Genomic DNA, 27,257 nt, shown 5'->3' with positions numbered 1-27,257 from the left:
AACTGGATATTTCTTTTTAGACCATTTGGTCTTCTGTATAGCGTGAATTGTATTTTGTGTGAGGGATGTTTTCGATCACGTCCGTGCTTCACTTGTACATTTCGTCGTCAACTAGACAAGAAGAAATAGGAAACCACCCAAAACAAAAGGCAATGATCAAAAATTCATAAATAGAATACTCACGGGCAAAACCAAGCTGGCTAACAGCTTCGGACAGTACATAGGACCACAACCACATAACCCTAACTGCTACCACTGCAGGGTCCCAGAAGACCAAGAGCATATTTTTAACAATTGCCACACACTTGAAAAAGAAAGGGCTAAGTTTAAAGTTAAACAGCATAATATTGGATCCCCTGCAACATACCCAGAGTTCTTGATGAACACAAGCCCCAATATTAATCTAACATTCGACAATATCATAAGTTTTATACACGAATCCAATCTAATCAAAAAAATCTAAGAAAGTAAATCAAAGACCAGTCAAAAATATTACAAATCACTGTTTGGGAATTATGACGGCCGGCTCGGTTTCGTGGGTTCACAGACTGACACAGCCGTTCATAGCCCGAATAATAAAAACTAGTTAAGGACAAATCTAATCAGCAAAAAAAAAAAAAAAAAAAAAAAAAATTACAAAATCACTGTTTGGGAATTATGACGGCCTGCTAGGTCTCGTGGGTTCACAGACTGACACAGCCATTCATAGCCCGAATAATAAAAACCAATTAAGGCCACAAAAACAATTAAATAGGAAAATAGGAATTAATTAAAACAAGACTACATAATAACATACAAAAAACCATAAAACAAGTTTTCACTCCAAACCAATAAGATAAGGAATCAAAATAAATAAGGAATTCAAGACGAAAAAAAAATTTTTAAAAAAAATTAATTTTTTTTAAAACATTTATAAAATAATTACTTTTTTATTTTTTATCTACTGCTTTCCTGCTCTACTCTTAACCGTCTCTTGTCTCTTAAACAACATCTGGAATGAAAATTAACACCTCTACGATCTCACTCACACAAACCCATGGTGACAGCCATCAACAAATACCTAGAGTTACCGACAGGACCCAAAACCAGATTGTATAAGGTGATATTGAACCCAGACCATCAGGATCGTCCACACTAAAACAGATTAGGAACAAAACGACCCCAAATTATTAATATATAAGGTGGTCTAAACTCCAGAGACTGTCAGATTCCGCAGCACAAGGCTGCAAAATAAAAGAGCTCTCTGCATAAGGAAGTATAACCCCGAATTAATACGTTTAAGGTGGTCTAAAACCCAACTACCATCAGATCCAGCAGCACAAAGCTGCAACGAAAACAGCACTAATTAGAATACTAAGACCCTAAAATCAAATACCAATCAAGGTGGTCCCAAATACCCAAGACCATCAGGGCCCGCTACACAAGGTGGCAACATCAAAACCCATGGCTGTCAACCTGGCTATCTATCTTTAACCTACTCTAAAACAGCACAGAGTTATCCTCCAAACTATGCAGGACGACACTTTTAGAACTATACCCTGGAGCTTAGAAACGCCAAAACTGTGCCACGAACCGCCTCCGGATCCATAAGCCTCATCCTCCTCTACCACGACCGGACATCAAACATCACCCGTGCAGTGCACGCCCCCATAGCCAAATACACGAGTGCGCGTTGGGTCCAATCCCACTCGTCTCAAATAGCTAAGCAATGCAACCTTAGCAATGAGTACGTGCTGGGTCCAATCCCACTCACCTCGGCCATACATCCAGATCGCTAGGAACTAAATAGTACCTCGATCTGACGGCCTAATTAATAAGTGTTCCATGAAAACATAAAAGCCTGGGGGATGTGGCTCTCCTTCCTTCTCCCAGGAGTAATTAAATAGCACGCTGTGCGTGCATTAAACAGTGATACATGCTCCATTGGAGCGAAAATCACTTTAATCCAACAAAGTAAGTAAGTAAGACAAGAAGAAAACATTTTTTTCACAAGCTACACCAAAGGAGAGCAGTTAGCTAGAAGAGGAGTATCCATAGCCGAATCGAGAGCCAAGGAGCTACGGAGAAAAGCAGCATCAAAAAAGCCTGTCTGGAACCGATAATTAACAAAGATTTGTACTTCCACTGCTAAAGGAGAGCAAGAAAACACCGAAATTCAAGAATAGCCAGCATAAGATACTGAATCTAGAAATTAAAAATCGACCAGGAACAAGAACAAAGGAAAGCGAGCAGCAGGGAGCCTAGCCGAACAAAGAACAAAGGAAGGCCTGCGGCAGCAATGCGACTGGTTGCAATTAAATTACACTTAGCCTTCAGTTAATTCACCAATAAGGTAAGAAGAATAAGCCACCATTATTTCAGGTTTAAACCTACGGGAAATTTATATTGTGCCCCTTTATTCTAATCTAACTACATTTTAATCCACAGTAATATTCCAGACTAACATCCTTATAACCTACGTTAACAATACAAATAGCTATACCAATACTAACTACAAAACTCTATTAATATAATCATCATAAAATAACTACCCTGCGTAACTATCACTTATACGGTAGAATTAAACATATTAAGGCATTTTGACTTTACATCCTAGACACAAGCAGGTTTAAAGACCGTCATTCTAGGACTCCTTCACTAATTACGACATTACAAAACGCACCAGAGTAGACCTTAAACAGGTGGTAGGCAACATAAGCTAACAATACCTGGGTAAAATACTGAAAAGCAACAAGCCAATGTTGATACAGATTTTTCACTTAAGGCTGTTCATGACAATAGACTTACATTTACAATAAAAACAAAGAACTGTCAAAACACCAAAGTAAAGTTACATCATTAATTAACGGACCCAATTACATCACACAACACACAACAGCCCTGATTTAACAAATCTAACTACAACCTTTACTATTGTAAAGTTTATTCTCTAGCCTTATTTACCAAATATTATTTATTATTATATATATTTTATAACATCATCAAACCATAACATCAAATCAAGACAGGTACAGTATACAGCCATGCCACAGGGCACCAGAAACAAAATTGCCCTACTCAGCAAAAAGAGATTGGAAACTGCTAAGCAGAGTAGACTAACTAGAAAAAGGGAAAAAATTAACCAGCAAAAGAATAACGACATAAAAGAAGAAACCAGTAATACAATACAGAAGGAACCCCCCCCCCCACCATGGAGCTTGTTAAAGGTTACTTTCTAACCTCTCCTACATCAAAGGAAATTAGAAGTCCAAAAGCACTCAACCAGAACCACTAGAGCGTCCACACGAAAGACAAATACCGAAATCACAAACCTTGATGATGCCATAAAAACTAAAACCACCAAAAAAAAGGATTACCATACAACTGCAAGTAGAACAAAGAACTGAAACTGAAACAAAAAACCAAGACCCTGATCACGACAACATAACTACAGCAAACAACAACACAACTGAAAATAAAGAAACCGATAACAGGGTCACGACAGCAACACCAACAACATCCATAGTGGAAGACAAAACCAACAATAATGAAACAACAACCGCTACAGCCCCAATAACACCAACTAACGAATACACAACTTACACCCCACAAAACACCACCAGGAGACACCGGAAGACAACACAAATGAAAACAGAAAGACTAACAACAGAGTTACCAACAATACCCACTGACAACATAGTAGCAACAGTGACACCAACGATAACCACAACAACTACTTCCAACCAAACAACTTACATCTCACAACAAAAACAAGAAACCCCAAAGGACAAAACCACCAATGAAAAGGGGCCGACAACAAAATAGCAACAATACTACATGCTTCCCTTGCAAAGGATGTTAAGGTTGACAACAAGACAACAGCAACTGATACAAATACAACAACAACCACAACATACATTACACACCAACACAAGGAGACACAAGATGGATCAGAAACAACGGCGAGCAACAATCAAAGGATGAGAGACAACAATCTAACAACAACGACACAATCAACAACGCCTACACAAACAATACCTAGTACTCTATATCATCAAGATATAATGGTAGTACTTGGACAAAAAACTGTCAACAATACCACATCATCCACAGCAACAACAACAACAATCACTAGCACAACACACAAAACCTCACGCCCGTCCACTATCCCAAAATACACCATACATAAAAGTCAGCAAGCGGGTCCATCGGAGCACATAACGGCCAGGGAAATGGCGGAAATAGAAAAAGCCCTCCAGGAAGAAAACCAAGAACAACAAGAAACAACACAACATACCCACCATGATATACCAGAATACGATGAACAAGCATCAGAGGGAAGGGGGAAAAAAACAATCAAAGGAACTCAACATATCAACAAAAAAAAAAACAATCACAACCAACACACAGCAAACAAACGAGAAACAACAACAGGTCAAGAAACAACATGACAACAATAAAACCAACGAGGATACAAGAAACAAGAATAACAAAAACACCAACCACCTAAGATCAAAGAGAAATAACAACACAACATATGGAGAATACCAACCTAAGAAAAAATCTAAACCCACGAAATACCACTATCACCCACCAGAGCTAACAATATATATCAGTGGCACCAATTAAAAATTTCTACGAATAAGTAGTAAGAGTTTAGCAGTAACATTAACACAACACCACAGCGGTACCTTCCAAATTATTCGACCAGAGGCCAACTACATAATTATCTAGTGTAACTCTGCACGGCAGCTCGCCAAATACCTGGAAATAACAAATATAGCGGGCATCCCTCTCACCATCAACAGACATAAAGCAACGAACACTGTCAGCACTAACACAACAACAACGCCCAATCGTGGAGAAGAGGCTAGAGACAAGAACCCAAATAAACCAACCAAGACAATGAAAATGAAAGGGAAGAAACCCCAAGCCGTGGATTCAAAGCTATGTTAAAGCTTATAGGCCAACATCTATGGAAGACAACATCGGGAATAGAATATGATCTAACATACCACCATTCCATATAGACGAATTACGAAACTAAGAAATCATCAAGGAGTGGAAACCTCTACAGTAATGCTTGAATTTGCAGAACCTCCCCCAAACAGTATCAGGCTCGGTCCATATGGCAAGCCCATAACACTACAAAAATACATCAACAAGCCTCGTTACTGCAATAATTGCCAACGATGGGGGCACTTCACCTCCCGATGCCGATATCACAGAAGATGCAATAAATGCGGAGGAAAGCACAAAGGAAAATGTGCGGCAAATTCGAATAAATGTGCTAACTGCAGAGGAAGATACACACCATGCTCTAGGGAGTGCCCCTACACAACATAGGAAATACAAATCATACAAATCATGGAAGACAGGCAAATCTCCTATAACCTAGCCAAAAAAACTGACCAAGAACAACAACCCAACACAAGCAGCGACACAAACAAGCGAAAGGAACCCTACACCAACAACAGCAACTACCTCTCTTGGATCACGCTCTACGTACAGTCGACCTCAATCACCCACAACCAAGAGGAATGACACACATAAATTAGACAATACACAAAAAACAAATATTACACCCAAACGAAATATACAAGAACCAGCACGTAGTCAACACATAAACAAGGAAAATACCACCCCTAGTGCTGGAGAAGAGGAAAAAGAGGTAAATACCACAACACAGGACTATATCGATCCCGCCTTAATAACCCAATATTTCATTGACCTGCGGGAGGGTATACAACAGAACACGCATCACAATCATATTAAAAAGCAAGACTTCATCCTCTTACTCCTACAACTACTAGAAAAAATCTTGCCGAAGGACAAATAAAAACTCCAAACTTCCCTGTATCTTATTACAAATCATACTAAACAAATAAATAACAACATTGAACAATGGATACACATAACGACAAAGAGTATGCAGACAAACTCATCATATGGCAATGGAACTGCAGAGGATTAATTCCAAACCATGGAGAATTATATCAGCCATTAACATAGCCACCAGCAAACCGAAAATCCTATGCTTACAAGAAACACTCTTAAATGAAAAAAGTAAGACTATCCCCAAAATAAATGGTTTTGACACAAAGATTCTTAAGCATAGGAGTAATGGAAAAAAAGGAGGAGGACTTGCCATATATGTTCACAACGATATAACAGATGCAGTATAGATAGACACTAACATTAATTTAAATGGAAACTTAATTGAATATCAAACAATCAATATTAAATTGGGACAAAAAAACTTACATATTTATAATATCTATTACCCTGGAGGAAATAATACAAACCCCACCCAAACTTACTCGGTGCTATTCAAAGGTAAGGGTATAAATAGCATAATATGTGGGGACTTTAATGCACACCACACTGAATGGGGTGATGACCATATAGACACAAGAGGAAAAAACATCGAGAAATACGCCAGAGAGAATTAACTTGTAATATTAAATACCGGCACACCCACCAGAATAGACCCCATCCACGGAAAACTGACACCTAAAGATTTAAAACCTTGCACTTATGACGGACTGGGAAGTGCTACAACAAAGCTCACTTGGCAGTGACCACTTCCCGCTATGTATAACAATATACATACAAAGTCCAAAAACGCAACAAGTAACCATACAAAAATGGAAAACAAAGCAAGCCAATTGGGATCTCTTCCAACAAGCCTTGAGCAAGATACAACTGAAAGAACTTCAAAGTAACGAGGCAAATCAATATTGTCACAACATAACCCAGGCTATCAATGAAGCTGCACAAAACAGTATACCTAAAACTAGCGGGAAATCCATCCACAATAGTATACCATGGTGGACAGACAATTGCCGCATAGCCATCAAGGAAAACAAGAAAGCCCTCAACCGCTTTAAACACACAAATCTAGATTCGGACTTTATAATATACAAGCAAAAAGAAAACAACACAAGAACAGTAATAAAGGAAGCAAAAACTAATTCATGGCGAGCATACTGCTCCACACTCAACCATCATACCAACTCTAAAAAAGTCTGGGCAAAAGTCAAAGCCATGAAAGGGAAGGTCCCAGCAACATCACCAAAAATATCAGGAACCGACACCAATCAGATCAAAGCAGAACAACCGGTAAGACATTTTGCTAATTCCAGAATTAATAACAATCATACCCAAATATTTATGGAGCAAAGACGGGCAATCGAAGAAGAATTCCCTCACATATTCACGGACTAAACCAACAATGACTTACCACTAAATGACTCATTCAACCTCGATGAATGGAGAAAAGCACTACTTAACAAAAACAGAAAAAAAACACATCCCCAGGTGAAGACAACCTCGGCTATGACATCTATAAAAATCTCCCGATAAATATGCACAGAATTATACTTGACATGATAAACCTAATATGGCACACTGGACACATGCCCACATTATGGAAACAAGCAGTGGTTATAGCCATACCTAAACCAGGAAAAGAGCCCAAAAACATAACATTATATAGACCGATCTCCTTCACTAACACCATCTGCAAAGTCATGGAAACAATGATCAACAACCGGCTAAGACACCACCTGGAACAAAACCACCTACTTACTGAAAATCAAAGTGGATTTCGAACCAAACGCTCCTCCATTGATCAGCTAATTCGACTAGAAGCCAGCATTAAACTTGCCTTCAATGCCAAACGGAAAAAGATAGGCACTTAATTGCGGTATTCCTAGACCTCGAAAAAGCGTTTGATATGGTCTGGACTAAAGGCCTCATTTCCAAACTCAGTCAGTTCGGCATAACAGGAAGAATGCACCGTTGGATCTCAAACTTCCTAACGGGGAGGCAAATCAAAACGAGAGTAGGCGATGCACTCTCTGCGACTTACACTTTGGACAATGGAACTCCCCAGGGAAGCGTAATAAGTCCAACACTGTTCAACCTCATGATCAACAACCTCTGCAACAATATTACCAACAACCTAGTCGAACTGTCCCAATTTGCTGACGATAGTGGAATATGGAAGGCAGGCAACCCCAACAGCCAAAACAACATCAAGCAACTACAGCAAAGCCTAGACGCCATCGGCAAATGGGCAGACAACTATGGATTCAAAATATCTGATACTAAAACAATAGGAATGCTTTTCTCCCCAACAAACAGAAAACCTACTACATACCCAAAACTCTACATCCAAAATACACCAATCCCATTCGTAAAAAAAAAATACTTTTTGGGAATGCTACTTAACGAAACACTTAATTGGAAAACGCACATAACAAACCTAATCAAAAATTGCCAACAAGACATCAACCTCCTAAAAAATATCAAGGGGACAACGTGGGGAGCTGACCAACAAACTATGTTCATGCTCTACAAATCATTAATCAGGGCTAAACTGGACTACGATTGCCAGGTGTATGCCTCGGCAAACAAAGACCTGCTTAAGAAACTGGACAGTATACTATATAAAGCACTTAGACTATGTACAGGGACCCTACCTAACATCTCACTCGAGGAGCTACAAACACTGACGGGAGATCTACCGTTGCATCTCAGACGAGAAAAGCACATATTGAGATATGCTACCAGAAACTCAATACATCAAGACACCAACCCAACCAAAATGATGATTAAAAAGTGCAACATTCCGTTCAGGCAAAAACGAGCTCTAAACCACCCAGCAGGTAAGAAAGTACACACACTCTGTGATGAAATTCAACTATCCGGAATTCAAGCAGAACAATACAAAATCAAAGATCCTACCCCTTGGAAAAACTGCACGTCCAAAATAAACCTGTCTGCCCAGAACGTAGGATCCAAACTACAAAACCCACCAAAAATGCTAACAGAAATCCAGAAAATCATCGAAGAAACTTACTCTGGATTTCTTAAAATCTACACAGACGGATCTAAATCGAAATAACTAAACAGAACTGCGGCTGCAATAGTGGTGCCGCAACAACAAGTTGAATTTGGTGCAAGACTCCCGGATGGCTGCTCCATTTACACAGCAGAATTCTGAGCAATAAATGAAGCCCTCAAATGGATCAAGACCCAAAACCACAGCCAGTACGTCATTATAACAGACTCTCTAAGCGTACTCAAATCCTTAGACACTGGCACATCAAAAAGTAGAGCAAATATGCTAGAAGACACTATGTTATCCATCAGGGAGATCGAGGATAAACAACAAACCATCGAATTTCTATGGGTACCTTCTCACATCAATCTGATTGGCAACGATAAAGCTGACTGAAGAGCGAAATACAATCTCCTGAACAATGTAACAGAAACACTTAATTACAGTGTGTATGAGATACATAGCCAGATAAGAAGCAAAATGAACAAGAAATGGCAGCAGCTCTGGGACAACACCAACAAGGGCAGACATTTATACCAACTCCAAAAAGAGGCCACAAGGGTAATCACGACACCTAAAATCCTGGAAATCGTGGACATCCGAATTATCAATAGGATCAAAACAGGAAAAATTTTACTCCGAAACAGCTTTGGGAAACATCTCAGGAAGGAATTGAACCAAACTACTGTCCACATTGCCCTGCTGCAGAAACACTGGACCACGTATTCAACACCTGTCCCAGATACCATAATCAACGAGTCGGTTTCCAAGATTACCAAAAGAAAATGAATTCCCCATCAACATACCCTGAATTTTTGGACAAGGTACGCAACAAAAACATCGATACCACATACATGAACATAATAAGGTACCTCAAACAAATTAACAAACATGGTAACATATAAATCCAACCACAAGTAATTATAATAACAATTAATAGAAGGGCTAAATCAGTAAGGTAAGACTGCTAGCTGAAGCGCACGTCCATGGTTGTTGTTGTGTGTGGGTTTTTTTTATATAAATATTTTTTATTGTTTCCCCCTCATGTAGGCATGCAGCTAACATAATACTAACCATCATGGTCTGAGAAAAACAACACACATATTCTCATAACTATGTATACATATTATAAAGGTGGCAAACCCCTGCCATCAGGCCCAGATACACACGACAACAAGAGTGGTAAAGTACAAATAAACACAAAATATACTTAGGCCCCAACCATCTTAAGACTATAAGGTGACCTAAGCCAAGTCAAGAGGCCACACACACACACACACACACACACCACTGCGGAACTAAATAAACAACAACAACAACACAGTCCCCAATTATTAACACGACATGTAAATCCAACACTTATACTCAGACCAAACATACTAATTTATACAACAAAAAGGGGCACAATATACCTTCTAAATTCACTATAGCTGTTAAATAAAGAATCGTGGCGATAAAAGACCAGTCGCAAAATCAAGATCTAAGGCAATGAAAATCGAGTCGAAATAGAACAGCAAACTCTAGCAAAACACTACAACAGCACGAGGAAGAAAGAAAGAGGGTATCACAGATTGAAGAAGGAGTAAAGAAGAAAACGGACATCGACTTTCAAATTGCCAATTTATATGAGGTTCTTCCTTCGGCTATTGAAGACCTCTTTCGATAAAAGCTCTATACCCACAACCATAATTCGATCCTTTGTAAACCACCAACAAAATGAAAACCGAAAGTAAACACAGCGTGACCCAAACATGTATAGGGTGCCTGACACCCAGCTGATTGTCAACATTTCGGAAAATCAAAATTACACCATGTACACCAAATTCCAACTTTAATTAAAAATAGTAATGAAATTACACAACTCAAAGGATTAGGAAAATTACACGAGTGACTTACACACCATTGCAATAGATTTCTGTCCACTAGTACAACTGGACTTGAGTCCCGCGGGCCCCTTTTCTCCTTTCCTCGGCCGGACATGTTCATGAATTAAAAAGTGCGACATTCGCACATAAAAGTGGGACTGTAGTGCCTCCATTCCTACAGTCCCGATCAATTGAAAATCTGGACCTTCGAGATTTAACCAGTCGCGAAAGCACTAGTTGCGTATTCGACTTAAATCCTTTAATTGATTGATTGATTGACAAGAAGAAAGCAGGGCCGAAAGTTGCTAGAGCAAGTAGAGGCTCAGTGGTATACCTAATCCGTGTTAGAAGTGAAGTGGCTGCACTTGAGACTGTCAAGAGTCTGATTAAAAAAGTGTTAGCAGAAGGAGATGGGACGATTAAGGCTAGCAGGAAGTAGGAGAGAAAAAAAAAACGGAAGGTCATAAGACAGAAAGGGACTTTGAACACATGAATACGAACTGGGTGGATATTTAGGAGAAATTTAGACATATGGGGCATCCAGATCGGACCCTACTGAGGTGACAAAAATAACAGTCTCAAAAAAAAAAGTCTTCATGGAAAATGGTGGAAAAAATGGTTGCAAAAGAAGTAAACGAAACCCAACATGTTTTTACAAGGCCATTCAGATCTCTAGAAATTAGATATGTTTTTCAAAGATTGACATTTGTGTATGTCTATGCTGTGTGTATGTGTTTGTAATATTTACATTACTCTTCTCGTTTCACCTCAAAAATACCTTTGACCCTATAAACACTTTTGAGCCCATAAACAATTTTTGACCCCAAAAGCCAATTCCCTTGTTAAACATATGGGCCACTTTAACATAGGATTTCTCGATGACCCCATACAGTCCACGTCATGTTAATCTATTGGCAAATGTTAGTCCCCGAATGATCCCCACTACTTCGATAACAAGTACAAAAGTTTTGACAAAAAATGTTCATCGACCCATGGTACATCCGTGCGCTTCAATGAACACCCTTTGATAGAAGTTTCGTGGCGCAGACTATACAGCATTACATAAACAAGTTGTGTATATCATTTTTTCAAATCAAACTACTTTGGTTTGTTGTTGATGGACATACCTCTGTAAGAACCTCTTCGTCAGTTAATAATGGTTTTCATTGTTTTTATTCTAAGGTAAGTTGGTTTGAATTTCTCATAGGTGAATGATTAACACTCTCTGGAAAAATATGCTCAGTTCAGCCCACTAGATGATTCAGGTAATTGCGTCAGTAGGTCATTACTTTTTCAATTACTGCCCATGTAGTTTTCAATGAGAAAGCTTATCTTTCTTGCACCAGTATTTGTTGTTCTAACCATGTGACGGAGAAATCTCGCCCTTTTGCTGTCTTAACATTTATTGTCTCGACCTTTCTCATTAAGAATACTGAAACTGGATCTTTTTTAATAAACATATTGACACAGATCAAGCCTTAACACCGCCTGCATAATGAATTGGTTACGGAAAGCTTTGTAGTTATTCCGCATAAGCATCTTAGAAACAGTGTCGAAATCTGTCATTTTGATAGGTATGTCAATCTGTCATTGTTCCCAAAACTGCAATATACTGTCCCTGCATTTAGCATGCTAAACAATCATAGTTTTTGGAAATAGTTCTAATTCTTTGGAGATCTATATTATTGGCCAAGATTTTGTGTGATATTTTAAGCTGCACTAATCTAAGATTTAAACGTTTGTTTTCATTTTTTAGCAGAAACAGTGCTGCCAGTCGGTATATTCTAAAGTGCCAAAACTCAGAATTCCGTTTCCTTCCTTGGCATTCCATTGCTTCCAATCACTGTAAGAAATTAATCTAAATAGAAAATCTATTTGTAAAATTATCAAAACGTATCGAGAACAATCTTTATTTGCAAAATCAATCGCAAATCTAATACCTTTCTGAAACCATGTTTTGTAACACAACACTTTTGTACCTATTGCAAGTTAAATATTAAACGATATGTATGGCTCTAAAACTCTTCAGCTGGGACCATTTTGAATGATATAATAAGTTAGAAATATGCTTCATAACGCTTTTTCTTTCAGATCCTTTCTGAGTTATCAAACACTTCCAAATGAAATGTACTTCTCTGTATTTTAGAATTTTTTTCCATTTTGACTTATGAGACAACAATCTTCTAAACCATATTAATTTCAAATCATTTAAAAAATTAAATATACTTTAATCATAATTATTCCAACAACATGAAAATCCTTCAAGGCAATATTTCATTTCATTTTGTCCCTGGACTAAGGCCATACAAACTTGCAAAATAGTGTATGTAATTTATCGACGATAAAAGGTGATTCGTTTTGGATACGGGTGAAGTTTATAGAGACAATTAAGACTTAAATTTCTTTCCAAATTCTTTTTAAAACTCTACTCTTCTGAAAAATAACTCGGTACAACCACAATTGAGTTTATATTCACTACAATATTGTTTGTTTCTATATGTTCTTTTTCCGATAATAACTAACTTTTTTCTATCAGTATTTATACTTAGACCAGAACATTTGGAATATTGATATAAATGGCATAACACAGACCAGATATTTCCCTGAATTATCAATAGCAAGTGATGTATCATCTGCATACTGAGATAGCATCATATACAGACTGAGATAGTATCATGTGCAAACTGAGATGGTATCATGTGCATACTGAGATAGTATCATGTGCATACTGAGATAGCATCATGTGTATACTGAGATAGTATGATATGCATACTGAGACAGTATCATGTGCACACTGAGAGAGTATTATGTGCATACTGAGACAGTATTATCTGCCTACTCAGATAGTATCATCTGCATACTGAGATAGTAGCATCTGCATACTGAGATATTATAATCTGCATATTGAGATAATATCATCTGTATACTGAGATAGTATCATCTGCATACTCAGATAATATCATCTGCATACTGAGATAATATCATCTGTATACTGAGATAGTATTACGAGCTTTGGATAAGTCCAGCATAAGTCCAACATATAATGTTACATTACAATAGCATGTAATGAAACAATTGCAATTTTTTTTTTAAAAAAAATGCAAATTAAATATACATAACAATAGTATCATATGCATCCTGAGATAGTAATGCAACTTTCAATACATGGAAATTTATTCGGGAGTGAAAAGACCTTCATTTTGAAATGTGCTGCTTAGATTTCTCAGCTTTAGTCATACATCAAATAACTCCTTCATTCTGTGCGGAACAAAATTTCACCACGTTCAAAACCTGCAGTCTCTTGAAACTGTCTAATATCTTTCCGAAAAAATGCATAAATTCTACCTTGAATCCAACAGATCCTGGGAATTCTAAATAGGGACTTTTTGTAGAATATTTGAGGCTTCTGTATGTGATATAAGACCGTTTAAGAACGTATGGATACTTAATTATTTAAAAAAGACATGATTAACCTAACGCTTATTATATAAAATCGTAATTTGGCTTCATTGCAAAAAAATCGTTCAGATTCTGTTAAGAATGCCACTGCTTTTAACAAAGGTTGGCTTCATCTTACATATGTAAATGTTTAGTTCCTAAATTACAGAAACATTTTGTCACGTTCTCTCCTTCTTCATCCACAGAATCTAACTTTAATACACATTCCGATCATCTGTTTGTTCTTCATATCTTTAAGGCCCTTTTCCCCTTCAGTTTTTATACTTCAATCACACCATTTCTCTCTTCTAATATGATTCTACATGCAGGTAGCTGATTTCCCTGTTGATGTTGAGTTGATTTGTATTCGTATAAGATGGATCTGAAACTGTTGTTCCTCTAATTAAGACCAGCTAATGGTATATTATCAGATAAATGTATATTATCCGATAAATGTATATTATCAAAAGTTTCTAACTGATCTGCGTATCCATGCTGATGTTTAATTTTAAGGATATCCTCTTTTATTTTTTAACATATTTTGAGTCTTTTAATAATCAATTTTTAAACTTCCAAAAGGGTTTTCATTTAGCTTCCTTTAGGAAAACCGTTTTTTAAAAAAGAATGTTCAATCCTATATCCTGGTTCAACATTTACGTTTTTGTTATTGCAAATACACATTTCGAAACAATAAGAAAACCGGCCTAGATTGTTTTGCTGGAGTATTTATCTTATAAGTACATACGCGGATACCTATACACGAAATCGTGGGAAAATACTTATCTTCATAAATGGATACACTTATATACATTTAACAGCTCCAAGATATTGATCTGCAGCTCTAGTAGCTATTGTTACGCATATCCGACTTAATATATATTTGTTTTAATTCAAATGTTTGTTTGTCAGCTTTGAATTTTTTGTAATTATTTTTCTTACACGTGACTGTAATGTAAATTGATTCACTGGAGATGATATTTTTCCAGAAAATTGGTTGACCTGAATCATTCTTTCATAAACACTAGGCGTTGGCCTGGATGCTGACCTTGATTCCAAATTAGTAAACAAAGTTCTATTTTTATTTTTAAGTGATTGGTTGTTGTCAAGGTCATGATGGGGCTTTGGGTTTAAGATGTAAACAACTTTTTTATTTTTTATTTCTTAGAAAAAATGATTGGTTTTCGTCAGGGTCATTTTTGGTGTACGTGACACAAACACGATCACGTGTCCCCCTCCTTTTATTTCGCAATTCTAGTTTTTCCATATCTACGCATTTGTTAGTTTTAATAGAGATGTGTAGAGAGAACTTTCTCAGTTTTCGGACTTTTACACTCGGTATCAAGTTGTTTTCTTTGTTGTACCATATTTTTAAGTTAATTATCTTCAGATCATTTAGATTTCAAAAGGATTAATTCTTTATTCTCCGGAAATATTTGTTTACCAATTTTATTCTGATTTCCAACACAGGAGTATTATTTACAAGGAACTGTAAATGACAACATTGTATAGGATACGGCTTACGTCATCGCCTTCCATCTTGGATTCTTCGTTGGGACTCGAACTTGAATTCAGTAGAACATTTTATTATTAGGACTTTTGCAATTTAATTCGTGGATTATTCTTGTATTATTTTTGGATTTGATTCCTGAAACCGTAAGTTCGTATTTGTTCATTTTTACAGAATTTTTTCAGGGACATAAATTTTTTGTTAAATTTTAAAAAGCTTGTTGTTTTCACTCTTTCTGTGTTACTGCTTATTCGAGCCTAAACACGTAACACTATTCATAATCTTTACAGAGATTAAATTCAGCTTCAAACACTGTATTGCTTGCCACCCAAACAGTGACAAATCAACAACAACAGTGAGATGGTTTTTGGTGCAGGCTCTACCATGATATTGCTTGTTTTGTCCTTCTCTCTTGTTGTTTCTGTTGATCGAATAGACTGTCATCACAGATGAGAGAGAGAGAGAGAGAGAGAGAGAGAGAGAGAGAGAGAGAGAGAAAGGGGGGGGGGAGAGAGGGAGAGAGAGATCTGTATCAGTGTAAACTCCAACAAAACTATCAAGCTGACAGACCAATCAACCTAGTGAGGATAAGAGAGAGAGAGAGAGAGAGAGGGAGAGGGACCTTAAACATTTTTGAAACTTAAAACTGCTTTGCTTACAACCGTATTATCGGCAAACGAAAGATTTAGAAAATGAAGCATCATAAAGAAAATGGCAATCATGTGCACCCTAGCAGAGTAATTTACAAGAGAGCGTGTCGTCTAGACAAACTTTGGCAACTTTATATCACTGGTATTGCATAACATTGTTAATAAATTCCATGGAAAGTGTATTCATACCATTATTACCACCCTAATTCCTCATCGTTACTTTAAGTTCAAATTCAAGATTTCATTCTACTCAAATGCTCCCCCCCCCCCCCCGATTTCGACCTATTTCTTTGTATCTGAAGGCATGAGAGAGAGAGAGAGAGAGAGAGAGAGAGAGAGAGAGAGAGAAATGGGATTTCGGTGATATTATGTTACATGTCGAACTCATATAGAAACCGGGAATTATTTCTGTTCTTGCTATTTTCTTATATTAAGCATGATTAAAGTGGAAATGCATCACTGACCTAGGGAATATTAAAGAAATAGTCTATTGTCGAAACCATTGTAAATGCTTAGTCATGCGCCAAATTTATGTAACTGTGAATGATATAGCATAATCTGCCATGTGTGTAAGCGTAGGTAATTACTTTCAAAATTAGAAATAAGGTACGTCTGCTTGAAATAGCCCTTACCAATCTACCTCGAGTGTCACGGTAGGTAATAAAAAAGTAATTTTCTTTCGAGTCATTTTTTAAATAGCACATTAAAGAGAGCAAGACTTTTGATATTTATTTTCGGCCTTTCATATGACTGGATTTACTGCTATCCATTCGTTTGTCAGTTTATTCTTCAGTGTTTTTGTTTGAGGTACAAAAAAGACGTATGGAGTTATAAATAGTATTTGTTCGGCCTTGTATATATACAGCATTATTTCCCTTGTGCCCTCAAAGTTATGATGGTCAGAGTATGCATGATATCTGATAAAAGAAGATATTTTAATTATTTTTTTATATCTTTAAATTTTAACAATCAAACAGTGTGGTGGTAAAACTAATGTAGAGAAAAAAAAAACATTTATGACATGTCTGTATTTAAAATATCATCTTTTGATAATACAATCATTTTAGTCATATATATATATATCTCAAGTTTGTTTTATTTTTATACAAAGAGTTATAAAGTTTATCATCTTCGAAGGTTCTGCTACTCATAATTATACACCAATCATTTTTATTTGTCATCACTTCATGAAAAACAAATGTGTACATATAAGACTTGTAGAAGTAACCCTTAATATAATCATATACTCAAAATAGAGTATATTAACGTCAAGTTAGAGTGAATTAACATCAATATAGAGTGTATTAACATCAACATAGAGTGTATTAACATCAAAATAGAGTGTATTAACATGCATTGAATTGATGAAAGTTAAATGTATATGCTCAGTTTTGAAGCATATTAAAATTTGAAGAAATAACCTTTTACCTAAAGAAATACACAGAAATGACATGCATTTACTAGCGATTGTATATTATATTTTATCTTTACATCTGTGCAGAATGTTTGTCTGTATGTACCATTTTCAAAAGTTTAATTAGTATGTGTGCGCGTGTTGTTTTATAAAATAGATAGTTTTGAAGTCACATTTTACTTTTCTCATCACATACTAAGAGAATAAAACACGAAAATAATTTTCAGTATTGCTTCCTTTAAAATGAGCAAACACTTAGGCACGTGTCTGTATTAGTGCGTGTTTACTTTTTCTAATGATCTGCATATAATTATAAATGCAAATATTCTTTACGTTGTTATCAAAACTGAGATTGCGTGTTGATATTTTTCTAAAAATAGATTGATTTTAAACTTATATTTTACTTTTGCTGATCATATCCAGTTTAATACTACGCATTTATTTTACACTAGTCCAGGCATTAGTGGATATTCGAAGAAAAATAATTTTGATAATTCACTGAAGTGAATACCGTTATTGTGGTTTTTAAAATAATACTTCAGTCAATAGCCAGTGATAACAATTTAAGGAAAGTATTTCATCAGCCATGTTGTTATTCCTTGGCTTAGTGGTAAGGCTACCAGTCACGCAGAAGTACCGTGTCCGGATACAACAATTTAATTGTTGTGCTTATTTCGTTTGAAACTGGAACGCTTATGATGCTATTCATGTACGAATATACAAAACACAGCCGAATACAAAGGCAAACAGCTAACACAATCGTGCGAGGTGCCATACAAAATCTGCTGTTTTAGTCTGTTATACACTACACCTAGCCATGAAGATTAAACTTAACATAAAAAGAAAAATTACTTCCAAGTGAATAAAAGAAATAGCTCATTTCATGGTGAAACACTCCAGTATTTCCGCTCGTTGCTTCACCTGAACTCAGGTTTTCAAACACTGAGTGAAATTTATCCATTATTCGCTCGATGCAAGGAAATGTCATCTGATAATTTTATCTGACCGTCGCCTCTGATAATTTTAAATGACCGTCGGTTTCTTTCTTTATATTGAAATCAAAATGACAATGTGGATGATGTGTGATTTTCTCTTCGTTTTTATATTAAAAATTTTATCCGTGAATATACAATTACATAATCCTAATACAAATACCATTTTTCACTTGAAAGGTTTTTCTTGAAATTATGAATATTATTTGGAGATTAAAGGATTAATCCAAGAGTATTAAAATCTTCCTTTAATTGTTTTAGCAGTGCAAGGCATCAAAGACATCATTTTAGCCACGTTTTTAGACTATTATTTGGATAGCAATCCAGTATAAATCTGACTTGCTCATCTAAGTTCCCTTCGCCTCTCTGAACCTCTACCTTTCGTGCCACTTCTTCCTTCGTTTTCTTTTATGTATATTTTTGTCACCTGTATCACGAAGTATATCTATAGCACGATTTCAAACAGCATATGCATTACTCACTGTATCTTGCAGCTTGGGCATACATATTTTTTCAGTTGGGCATACAAATTTATACAGCAGGGCATACCAATTTCTACAGTTTGAGCATACAAGTTTATACAGTTTGGGCATGCAAATTTATTCAGCTCGGGTGTAGAAATTTCTGCAATTCGAGCATACAAGTTCCTACAGCTTAGGCATACAAATTTCTACATTTTGGGTAAACAAATTTCTACATTTTGGGTAAACAAATTTCTACATTTTGGGTAAACAAATTTCTACTGCTTGGGCATACAAATTTATACAGCGTTGGCTTGGCTAGTCTTGCTCAGTTGCTGCCGTAAAGTTAACATACAAATTTCAGTTTCCTCCGTCATGTCCAGGTTTTGTAACTGTCAGTGTTTAATTTATAGGGAAATGTAAAACCTACAAATCCATGATATAATGTTTGTAATTATTCTAATTGTGAGAGTACTGCTGGGAAATCAGTTCAAGAGTAGATTTTGTAAGATGACGATGTATTCTTTATTGTATATTAATTAATTCATTTTAAAAGATACACGTGATGCTGAAAAGTCTTACTCTTCTAGCGATATTGGGAAGATGGGAATGAGACAATATAAATCTATTATTGGTGCATCACGGTTATTAAAATTTACAACAAATATTTAATATTTAATAGTCTAGTTTTTAAAACAATTTTCTATTCATACGATGCTTATAAACTTTTATCCAAATATAAAACATACGAGTCGAGTACATACCCAAATTGTGACGTTTTGTGACTACCAAACCAGGCTTGAAAAGTGCATTTCTATTTCACTGATGTATGAAGACAGACATCCGAATATCCCCCAAAATAGTCAACCAATGTGTTCTTTACTTTCATTGACGGCCACTAATTTTGCAGGAACAACAATGGGTCCCTTTTTATTTTACAGAATATGTTCAAAATTCAAGCTCTGGGCTTTTTATTTAAGCTAAGATGACGGGAATGATCTATATTGTCATCACAACGAATATTCCGATACGAACCGAATACATGCTATGAATATTCGAATAGTAGAATGAGGTGTCGTTTCAGCACTTCTGCTAGCAGTCGGGGAATGATTCAGTCGAGCAAATTAAATGGTATGCTTGAATGGGCTGATTTCCATTGAGCAGAGTAGATGTTATGCTGGACTGGTTTGCTAGCATATAGGGAATGATTTCCATTGAACATTGTAGATGGAATGCTAGACTGGGTTGCTAGCACACGTGTAATGATTTCCATTGAGCAGAGGAGATGGAATGCTGGACTGGATTGCTAGCATATAGGGAATGATTTTCATTGAACATTGTAGATGGTATGCTAGAGTGAGTTGCTAGCACACGGGTAATGATTTCCACTGAGCAGAGATGGAATTCTAGACTGGGTTGCTAGCATATAGGGAATGATTTCCATTGAACATTGTAGATGGAATGCTAGACTGGGTTGCTAGCACACGGGTAATGGTTTCCATTGAGCAGAGGAGATGGAATGCTAGACTGGGTGGCTAGCATATAGGGAATTATTTCCATTGAGTAGAATAGAAGGAATGCTAACATTGGTTGCTAGCATATAAGGAATGATTTCCATTGAGAAGTGTAGATACAACACTAGATTGGGTTGGTATCATATGGGTAAAGATTTCCATTGAGTAGAGTAGGTGTAATGCTAGACTGGATTGCTGGCATATATTAAATAATCTAAAAGATCTAAGTAGATAGAATGCCAGACCGGTTTGCTAGCATATACAGAATGATTAAGTAGATCAGAGTAGATCGAAAACAAGATTGGGTTGGTAGGATATCATATTGATGTTCATGATCATTGTAAAGTCAAGCACTAATATGATGTGTGTCATTGTATATAAATAAATACGAGCAAAGTTGCACTTACACACAAGGATGTTGCAAAATATTTATAGTAGATTTGAAGAGGCTACAATAATCAGTTTTCCAATTTGCATGTATCTTGTCAAGAGATAGCAACATACCCATTTGCAAAGGTTTTCAAGTTTTGTAATTATTTAAAACAAAGCGAAAACACTATTCTTTTTTAATATATATATATATATATATATATATATATATATATATATATATATATATATATATCTATATATATATATATATATATATATATATATATATATATATATATATATATATATATATATATATATTCATATGCACTTTGCTTTTATCTTTAATTATGCTAATCCTAATTATAACTGCTTTGATGTCGGTGAAAGATTAGTTGTAATGAATAACACAATTTGTAATGTAATTTTATCGTCTGTTATCCAGGTATGTTAGGATCATTAAAAACCATGGGTGACATTCGTAATGCAAACTATTTATAGTATATCGATCAATACTTTGATATGGTGGCAATACAAAAAGTCTATTAATGCTTATTATGGTATTAGTTCAGTGGGGTGAGATGTTGGGAATAGACTATAACATTATTATTATTATTATTATTATTATTATTAATTTCAGGCAATTCATTGGGAGAGCCAGAAGAATGAATAAACAAAGACCATTCTTTCTAGTTTTGTGCATGGTGGGTATATTGCTTATCCTGTTCAATGCAACTTTTCTTACTAGAAACGTCTATCAGAGTCTTGCAGGGAGAAGTGTCGCTGAAATGAATAAAACAGATTTTGGGATACCTCATAGCGTTCCATCCGCAGATACCTTACAGAACAATCCTAGAATCGAAATTACAAAAACGGATCACAATGGTTCAACAGTAGAAACCCTCATGACCAAATCTAGGAAAGAAACTATCCAAAGCCTTTATGGAAAGTCATGGGATTCCATTATCACTCCTTACCCGACACAATTTCTCATAGATGGCAAGAATATATGTAATGTATCATCTCCACCATTTTTGCTTATCTTTGTACTTTCGTTACCCAAGAATACAGAGGAAAGACAAGCAATAAGGGAAACTTGGGGAAGTGTTGTCAAGGGACACAAGGAATCTTTCAATGTTTCTGCCAAAATGATGTTTATACTTGGGCAAATGGGAGATGAAATCACACAACAAAAAGCTTTACAAGAAGAGAGTGATAAGCATAAGGACATTGTACAGGTAGATCTCATCGAGTCGAGATACAACCTAACTAGAAAAATGATGAGTGGACTAAAATGGATCAAAACGTATTGCAATTCCGTCAAGTACATTCTTAAATCTGATGACGATACATTCATAAATGCAGCCAGATTATCTGAGTATTTATTGAAGGATCCAAATATCAACAATATAACCATCCACGGCTGGGTATATACTCGTGGCCTTGTACGGAGAGAAGGAAAATATAGGATAAAAGTTGAAGAATATCCCAAATCAGTATTTCCTCATTTGACATCTGGAACGGCATATATCCTGCCCTTTAACGTCATACCTGATATGTTGGACGTAGCGGAACGATTGCCATACTGTCCAGTAGATGACGCGTTTATGACAGGAGTGTTGCGAACTATTTTGAATTTAAAGATACAACATTCAGCGGTTTTCACCCATATGGATGAAAAGAAAATCAACCCATGCAGATTTTATTCTAAACTTTCTGTCACAAACATTTCTCCTAAGTGTATGTATTTATTGTGGAACCTGACTACACAAGCCGAAAGTTTTAACTGTAAACGAAGGAATTTGTTCAATAAGAATATTTGTCCCATATTTAGATGAAAGTGACAGAATTCTCTCTTGTGTTACTGAAATGTCTTTGAAAAGGAGATAATTGTATCTACACCCAGTCCAGATGTATCTATACACAGTTCAGATTTACCTACACATAATGTGGATTTACGTATACACAGTCCGGATTTAGCTACACACAGTCTGGATTTGGTCTACATAGAGTGAACATGTTGCTTATTTTTTTCTTCTGAAATTTTTGTTGTTGTCAGTTTGAACTTTCCACGTTAATGCCATGGGTTTTCTCTGTGAAGCCCATTCGCCATACCGGTTTATTCTGTCGTGAATTCTACGCCTTAGCGTTTGCAATGTTCTTGAGGGAATTCCCACCCAAACTGAACTTTTTGTGACTTCCTAAGAGAAGTTGCCACAACGTACAGTAGCTTCGTGTGTGTGTTTTCATATATGACATACTCGTTCTCTTTATACGTTTCATCCAATCATTTCAGAACGGTGCACGAACTACCTTGACAAATTTTGTCCTAATTTCAATTTCACAAATATTTCAAGTGCTAAAAATCGAATCTGCATATTTCGCTTAAATTTATTGTATTACTATCTAACGATAAAGGGATATGTCTGCAAGTTTGCACAGCCTGGGATAAGCCATTCATCTACAATCGATAAAAAATTTATATAGATAGTGTACGCGTGTGTGTGTGCGTGTGTGTTTGGATTTTTAACGTGGCGTTAACAATGTCAGTCATAACGTTGTGATGTCTGCAGCGTGACAGTTTATATTGATATCTAACACTGGGGCATCATGCCGAAAAAATGTGGCATCATATTCCACCCAGTCACAGTATCCTGTCACCAGGACGACCAGTCTAAACAATGACTTTTTAATGTTGAGTGCCAACCGAGGTTGCTGCTAGTACCATTTTTACAAGTAAATGGTGTTACTCGGCTGTGGTTCGAACCCGAAACCTCCCTCATCCGATGCGGATGTCCTTACCACTTACGTGATATCAGCCTTTAAAATACAAGTCAATATCAATATAGGTGTGGGGCTGATTTATCGGCCTAAACGTAAAACATGACAGTTATTTCTAATTCTAGTATACAGAATAGATCATTTCCTATTAAAAACTAAGACAGAGGCGGGTACTTTGTATGGTCTTAACCTGTATTTCAGTTCTGAAGACAGAATAGTTGCTTTTGCGTTTAATTAAAGGTGACATGAATAAAGTAGACAAAATTAATTTATTCTTACTTCGAGTCTAGAATTAGGAAGACCAATATTATACATGTTTGCCTCAAAAACCGCTGGTGGTAGGATTTCAGCATGCTAAGAGCTATAGACCCCGTATTTAACTGTACGAAATTAACATAATTTATGGAATGTTTCGTTTATTTGCCATAGTTGGTCAACAGGTTTCGTAATAAATCTTACAATTATATAAATCACAATCGTCCCAGCTTCTAATTGTAGATTTTTTAGTTTAAGAGAGCCTCCTTTACATGTAATATCACTTCAGGTAACAATGCATGTAATTCAAATGTCTTGCTTTTAATATTTCTCGACTAAATTTATATATCAGTTTTATCAGTGCGTTAATATTTTTGGAGGTGGATTAAAGTATGCTATCAAAAAAATACGCTAGATTGTTTGTGATTGTCAGCAAAATTAAAATTTCTGTTTTGAATTTTAGTGCACGAAAAAGGTGATCTACTGTGATAGCATTGCCATACCATTTTTGAATCGTTTGTTAATCTACGTTCAGTATATAGTCCGGTTTCGTAAGTATAATTTGATGAATCCGCCAGTGATCTATCCTCAGCGAGTAGCCTATATCGTTAGAAAATACACTAAATGATAACGGACCTAAATCAGAGCACTGTTGTACGCCAGCCGGAACATTTGGTTACTAAATACATTGACAAAATCTGTTTGAAGTTAATCACCAATTATTAGGAGTGCTATCAAGGCCATGTGACTTTAAATAATTATGTATTAGGCTTTGAAGCCAAATACGAGCGAATGCTGTAGAAACATTGCAAAACATCACATACATGTCATCCTTATTTTCAAGCACGGGTACAAATATTATAGTACACACCTGTGAGCTGAATTACTATTGAGTTGAGGAGGAAATGAGGATCGATAATTGGATCATTTGAGTGACGGTGATCATTATGATAATTAAAAATAATACTTTCCATATTTTTTTCCAACATAACTTGATAGTGAAATAGAGATGCAATTTTACGAATCGCTGGTACTTCTTTTCAATACACTGGCATTACTTGTGCGGTTTTCTATCGGGTTGGGAAAGAACATAAAACATAAAACAGAAAATGGCTAAATTGTGAGCAAAATTTGCCACGACATCATTGCTATCATAACACGTTTATAAATTAGTTGTGCAATCAATGTTGGTAAAAGATCATTATCTTGTTTTCAAAATTTGATTTTAGCAGGACTTTCTCCATATCATAAGAAGCTACTAATGACAGTAGGAGTCACGATGTCTCAGTGATTCACCGGATGAACTTGTGGTTAAAAATGTGATGGTTCGATTCCATATTTAAAGCAGTTTAACTCCAATTCCCTCCATAGTCAATTACCAACATTTGTTGCTGTACCCCTTGGAAACATCGATGGGCCCCAAACACTTTATATAAGTGAAATTCAGGGCGGGGGAGGGGTGAGCCGCAAGCCCTACCGTAGCCGTACAGTACGAAACCAAATTATCGAGTTTTTGCATTCCTTACCATTAACAGTTAGTAATGTATTGACCTTACATGTGTTACAGCACTTGCTTTCTACTCACTGAATAGACGATACAAGTCCAGTATTTGTTATTACTGGGTTTTATTGTGCATTGAGGGTGATAAGTGGAGGATGATACATTTCTCCTGTTTTGTTACACCCTTGTCAAACGGGACAAAGGTCAAGTCACATTGTTCTTGAAGCAAAAGAATCATCAGGCACTTTTCTTAATGCAATGCCATGACCAGTACCCTTCAGAAGCTCCAGTGGAATGACCAGCACTAATATGCTGTTCATACTATGTTGTTTATGCAGACAAGTAGCACACTAACCAATCAGAAAGTTACTTACCACTTGTCATACAATATAACAACCCAGCATGAACAGTAATCAGGATAGCTTCATTGCTCAGAGTGAACAAAACTCAACAGGTAATCCTGGTTCAAGGTTGCCTAATTTGCTTAATATGTGTAAAATGAGAATAACACAATAACTGCAACCGATGACTTTATTTTACTCATCAATGAACCTTAATGACATAAAATAATAAAATACATACTTCTGCCTAATTAAACATGAATATATATAAAATTATAAAATATATGCTCCTGCAATACATATATTAAAACATGTTGTGGTGACCATTCATTTACTGATAGTTTTATTTTAATTCTTATCAGTCACTTCTATGTAGTAAGCATAAGTTTAAACACTTAAAATTATGTATTGCTGAATATTTAATGAACTATTGTGCTGAAGTGTAAATATACAACGGTTATTTCTTTATGAATCTTTTTGTAATTGTGATGTGCACCAGAACACGAGCGATACACTATTACACAGTCTGTGAAACACTACAGTATGAGAAATTCTGAAATTGAGCAAAGTGCTATTAACACAGAGCGAGATGGTCAGTGTTCTTAAGTCTTGACATCTACAAACCCAAAAGTGGCAAACATCTTTGTTTAAAGAAAATATAAATTTACCTATATTTGATATAATAAAATCATGTGGACATTTTAAGAATATGTAATTTATATGTAAATATTTTTATAGAATTATCCATAACTACCTTGAGAGTAATAACTCATGATATCAATTCATATTGTTATATATTTTGTGCACATTTCATAAATCTTGTTAAACTTAATTAAGGTACATTTCAAATAAAAGTTATAGCAGCTAACACGAGTTGGGGAAACCGGTAACCCAGAGTAAGCACCCTTTCAGACTTTCAGATGTCTTAACTGGAATGAGGTCACAATTAATAGTTCCGGTTCAGTACCCAATACTGTAGTCCCAATCTAGTTTTAAAGCATTTTTTCCTGTCTTCTTGTGGTGGTGATACAAGAGTTAGATTTAAGCATTCTTGATATGGATTTAAAAACAATTGTTTATTCTTGAGAATATGAGCTTATGGAGTGGTTGTCTCTGTGTGTTTCGGCGACAGTATACAGTGCGTAATAAGGTCTTGGTGATGATCCGGAAGTGAAATATGTGTTCCATTGCACGCTGGTGTGTTTATAGTCCAGCCTTTCAAAAAAATGCCGGTGAACCTTTAACAGGATTTTCACTGTGAAGTCACTTTTGAAGGTATTTTAGATTAACATATTATCTGTGTTGATTGTCAGTACTGAGAAATAAATGTAAAGAATAC

At 35.9% G+C, this 27,257-nt stretch overlaps 1 protein-coding gene across 1 annotated transcript in view; it reads left to right on the top strand.

The window, feature by feature from the left end:
• LOC149792629 (beta-1,3-galactosyltransferase 5-like) overlaps nucleotides 1-24,476 on the top strand; it is a 55,382-nt gene extending 30,906 nt beyond the window's left edge. The window contains exon 2 of the mRNA XM_089969421.1: nucleotides 21,681-24,476. Coding sequence (XP_089825547.1) covers nucleotides 21,706-22,878 — 1,173 coding nt within the window. The 5' untranslated portion in view covers nucleotides 21,681-21,705 and the 3' untranslated portion in view covers nucleotides 22,879-24,476. The remainder of the gene's footprint in view (nucleotides 1-21,680) is intronic.
• The last annotated feature ends 2,781 nt before the right edge of the window (nucleotides 24,477-27,257 follow it).

The sequence above is a fragment of the Sinohyriopsis cumingii genome, chromosome 9 (assembly GCF_028554795.1).
Source record: "Sinohyriopsis cumingii isolate HCF-2022 chromosome 9, ASM2855479v2, whole genome shotgun sequence".
In the NCBI taxonomy this organism is placed as follows: domain Eukaryota; kingdom Metazoa; phylum Mollusca; class Bivalvia; order Unionida; family Unionidae; genus Sinohyriopsis; species Sinohyriopsis cumingii.
The sequence above is the reverse complement of the archived record's forward strand: the minus strand, read 5'-3'. Positions and strand labels throughout refer to the sequence as shown.